The sequence below is a fragment of the Pistacia vera genome, unplaced genomic scaffold, assembly GCF_008641045.1.
Source record: "Pistacia vera cultivar Batoury unplaced genomic scaffold, PisVer_v2 Contig351, whole genome shotgun sequence".
In the NCBI taxonomy this organism is placed as follows: Eukaryota; Viridiplantae; Streptophyta; class Magnoliopsida; order Sapindales; family Anacardiaceae; genus Pistacia; species Pistacia vera.
In genome coordinates, this window is record NW_022196170.1 from 1,695,376 (window position 1) to 1,700,080 (window position 4,705).

The window sequence follows — 4,705 nt, forward strand, 5'->3', positions numbered from 1 at the left end:
TGATGTTGTTTTTCCTGAAATATGTTACAGAGTCAGTGGCCTTCAGTTTTGCCTAATATTGTACTTGAAGGATCAAGCCATGCTCCTACTGGTGTTTTCCAGTGGTTGGATGATGATAACTCCAAGACATTCTATGCAATGGTAATCTTTTAAGGACTCATTTTTCGATTGTCACCGATCAGTTCCCCTCCAACCATGTATCACTATTTCTAGGATGAGATAATAATATTGTTATTATGTTCGGGGGCTCTTTTTAGAATTATCTAATCAATCTGATTTGCTGCAATTAGCCCACCTACTGATCCATACAGGTTGGAAGTGATCTTTATCTATATATTTTTAGGTTGATGTCGAATACCATTTACCCTCACCTTTTGTGCCAACAAGGCAATTCCGTTTCTTGAGATGCCTAAAGATGATTCCACCAGGTGTGTGGGTGATTGTTGATTTGTCGGAAGATTATTTCCCTCATACACCTGATTCTCCAATGAAGAATCGAAGGAGGCCTTCTGGGATGATAATCAGGACGCATGATGATTCTTGTGAGGTTAGTGTAACCTTTTCTTTTTTAATTTACATGTAAGATCTTTGCACTTTGAAATTTTGTTTTAATTTTTCAAGGTCTAATCTACTGCATTACTTATCCTTGAATTTTTGAACGTAAACCATTTGCACTTTGGAGTTTTGTTTTACGTTTACAAGGGCTACTTTACTGCACAACTTATCCTTGAATGTTTGTTTTGCCCAATTTGTGGGTTTATTTAACTTGTGCAGGTTATATGGATTGAGAGCGTGGAAGTGGAGACATGTCTAGATCAAAACAATATATTCTCAACTATGGTAAATTCAAACCTGGCATTCTGTGCAAAGCGATGGGTTAGTACATTTCTACAGAGGTTGAAGCGAAGTGTTAGTTCATTTACCAATCTTAAGATACAAGTGGACCACCAAGGTATTCCTTGATTTAGTTCAAGTAGGGTTTTTATATTTCAGGAAGTAGGCAACATTATACAATTTGCAGTATAGATATCTAGTAAGTTTCATTTTTGGAATATTTGTTTACTTCAATATGTGCTATAGCAACGTCAAACTTGATTGATGTACTGTTTACTAAAGGGAGAAAATAGATATAGTTAGCAATCCCTCCTTTTTATTGAAACAAATGGTCGTATTCTGCATAACTCAACTCAATATATATTGAGAGACCCATTTTTTCTACAACTCACGATCTCCTTCTTGCTGTTTAATTGGATAATGATCTGATATTGCCCTGGCTGATCAGGTACTAATTAGGTATGAGTAACTGTGTAATCTGTAAAGTTTCAGTGATTGGATTACATTCTCTTCTCATCTAGTATTTCAATGTTGTTTTTTGTAGTGGATATCATGATAAAATTTTGTAAACTTTTACCATGTTCTTTTTACCTGATTTATATTTTAAAGTTTGTTTTTGTTTACTTATTTTGAAATTGACCTGTGTTTCACATATCTAAATTGCGCTTATTTACTGTTTACGATTTTTATTGCTTGACGAGAGTTCACTGATTAATCACTTTGTTAACGTAAGGTTCTGGAAGTACTATGCATGGCTGGAGGGTTCATTTTGTTTCTCAGCTTTATATGCATTCTAATTAATGAGTTATACAAAGTATTTCCAAGAATTACGTAATCTTTAACATATTAAAATATACAAAGTAATGTTGGTACTTGATAGTATCAAATGTTAAAGAGTAAAAGCATCACTCTTTTTGTGGTTATCATATTGTCTATGACTGTTGGGATATATTAGGTCCTATATTTTGTAAAATTGCGCTGTATTTACTTTGAAATTGCAAAACTTGTGAAACTAATACATATTAAAATTGTGGATTGTGCAGCTCAAGCTATTATGCTGAAATTAACCGACCGCATGGAGATGATCTTTTTTAATTGTGTTAGTGAAGCTCCCAGTGGATATAGATGGGATATTATATCAGACCAAGGGGTGAGGATTTTGAGGGATAAAGCTGTATACAATTCACATGTGCTGGGTTATAATACTTATGTTGGATTGACTAGCTTCCGTGTGCCAGCAAAACCCCTTAGGGTTTTCAATTTTCTGGTCAAAAGGAACCTTGAATTGCTGGTAACTGCAACTTCACAACTCAATAAAATGTTTTGTGTATGTTAAATTTCTGGTTTCATTCTATATAAACTGCTAACAGATGTAATACATGTTGCAGTGGCCTAGTTTGTTAAATGCCAAAGAACCTGAAGAAGTGATTAAGCTTGTGGCAGAAGACAGTAACTGTATTACTTTACATAGGAAAGTAGTTCCTCAAAATGAGTCCACAGAGGTGCTAATTTTTCACTTGCTCTCACTGATTCATTCTATTGGTGGGTCATAGTGTAAAAGTTTTGCTCACATGATAAGTTTTTATACTTGGCAGTGTTATGAATACATGTTACAAGAGGCTTCGAAAGAGGAATTTTGTTCTTTTGTTATCTCATCGCCAATAACTCAATCAGATATTAAAGCTGCTTTTTCCTCTGCAATGATCACTAAATACTTAAAACCATCAGGTTTCGCAATAATGCCTGATGGGTCAAAGGGCCTTGAGTCTGATGCCTCTCTAGTGACTATTGCTGTGCAACAAGATCTTGATGCTGCAGAAAATGGTGGAGCCATTGAAGCCATGAATAATGTCATCATTGCTATGATTAAAGAGATAAATGAAGAAGGTAAACTCTACAAGAAAGCTATATAATTGCCAAAATTTGAACAGATTTGTGTTCTTAGGATATCTCTTGAATTGAATCCGCAAACGAAAGGTTTTGACTCACAATATGTCAGAGGCTAATATTTTATGTAGGCAGCTCACTAAACCCTCAGCTCAATAAGGTTTTAGTTGATTTCTTGGATGCAGTCATTTTCACATGGTTATCTTCTTGTGTGATAAAAATGCTAATCTGTATGCTGATGTTTGTTTTCTCATCTATGTTGTTGCAGTCATGAGCGATGGAAAAACACCAAGTCAAAGTTAGGACTCCATCAATCTTGAAACGAGTCAAAGTCGTTGTATAGTTTTGATGTGCTCAGTTTTGCAATTCTTATAGTCTCAATTTTACATCATAATACATTGCTAGTTGTACAGTGATGAAACTGACTAAGCAGTTTACATTAGGTTTTGCGGTTGGCTTAGTAATGGGAAGCTTGCTTTACTTATGTTGAGGCAAGTTTGATTTACTAGGTGAATCGAATGGCTACATTTTTTCTGTAATTGCGTTGTTCAGGACAATGGCTATAGCTGTTATTGGATCTTTTGCTTAGGTTAGTTAATATTTAAGACCATGGATTCTTTATATGATCCAAACTCTTTATTATAAAGTGTTTATCCATAGAAATAAGAATCAAACAAACTCTTTATTCTTTAAATATAAATTAAAGGGTGAGTTTGGTTCTTTACATTTATAGAGTCAAATTTTACTCTCTATTTTAATTTTAAATAATAAATTGTAACTTTTTATGTATTTTATTTATGATTTATCTGTCTTATTAATTTTTTTTTTTAAAAAAACATATTATTTTTTCTAAAATTTAAAGAGTCTATTAGATTTTAATAAAAAATTTATTTTTATATCTAAAAATTAATTAAGATGTTTTTTATTTATATAAAAAATATTCTTTAAAATTAAAAATACCATTTAAAATTAAAAACACCATTAGATATGCTTTAAATTCGTTGTGTATTTTTTGTTTTTTTTGCTTTCATCAAATTTTATCTTATAGCAGATAAACTGTTTTCCTCTTTACAGTTGTTTATCTTTATCTCCAATTGGGTACCTTTTTATGAGATTTGTCTCAATCTCTTATTTTAAAAAATTGATCGCCCCAAGTAATGATAACTATTCATTAATGAAGTTGCCTCGAGTAGCTCAAGTGAATGGTTAATTTATTAACTCGGTAGCACAATTAAGGTTGGTGCGCTTTTATACACCTTTGCATTCTCGTCTTTCCAAGTACACTTGTTATTTAAATTTTAAAAATCAAATATTGAATTCAGAATTATTTTCATATATTGAAAATAAAATACACATAAATCATTATGTATATTTAGTTGATTAAATATTGGATTAGATAAAAGGGTGGTGTTATTTAAGTCCTATTAGATACCTTAGTTAAGCCCCATTTTAAATTAATTTTATTAAAAATTTTGATTTAAAAATATAAAAAATGCTACGGACACCGAATGTTGGGACCAAAATTTTGCACCGATCTATGTGACATTTGACTCGAAAATAACCATGTAGGATACAACACAGATATTCAATAAATGAACGATTGTCCAATAATTATGAACGTCTGTCCATATCTTAGGGATAACCATTCATCACGAATAGACGAGAGTCCAGAAAATATCAATAAACTCCTGTCCATATATTATATATATGGACGGAAGTCTGTTTACTATGGACGGCTATCCATATAATTTATACTCAAATAATATATTTTTTTTAAATTTATAAAAACTTATAGCTTGTCTAAGAAGCTTCTACAAATAAACGTCAAAATGTTTAGAAAATATTCATTTTCAAAGCACACAATTTTTAGATGACATAAAGGAAAACAAAAAACTTTGATTTTTAAAGTATAAAGTATGGACGCCAGTCCATGGCCGTATTTGTTTTCATTTATAAAAAAATGCAAAGCAAGAGAGAAATGAAG

At 31.8% G+C, this 4,705-nt stretch overlaps 1 protein-coding gene across 1 annotated transcript; it reads left to right on the top strand.

Annotated features, from left to right (window-relative positions):
* The first annotated feature begins 21 nt into the window (after positions 1–21).
* LOC116139509 (homeobox-leucine zipper protein ROC2-like) lies at positions 22–3,409 on the top strand. Its single transcript, XM_031425167.1, has 7 exons — positions 22–141; positions 344–547; positions 775–952; positions 1,878–2,125; positions 2,223–2,336; positions 2,430–2,721; positions 2,990–3,409. Exons 1-7 carry the CDS (start codon positions 22–24, stop codon positions 3,022–3,024), a joined length of 1,191 nt encoding a protein of 396 aa, XP_031281027.1. The 3' UTR covers positions 3,025–3,409.
* Positions 3,410–4,705: the final 1,296 nt, after the last annotated feature.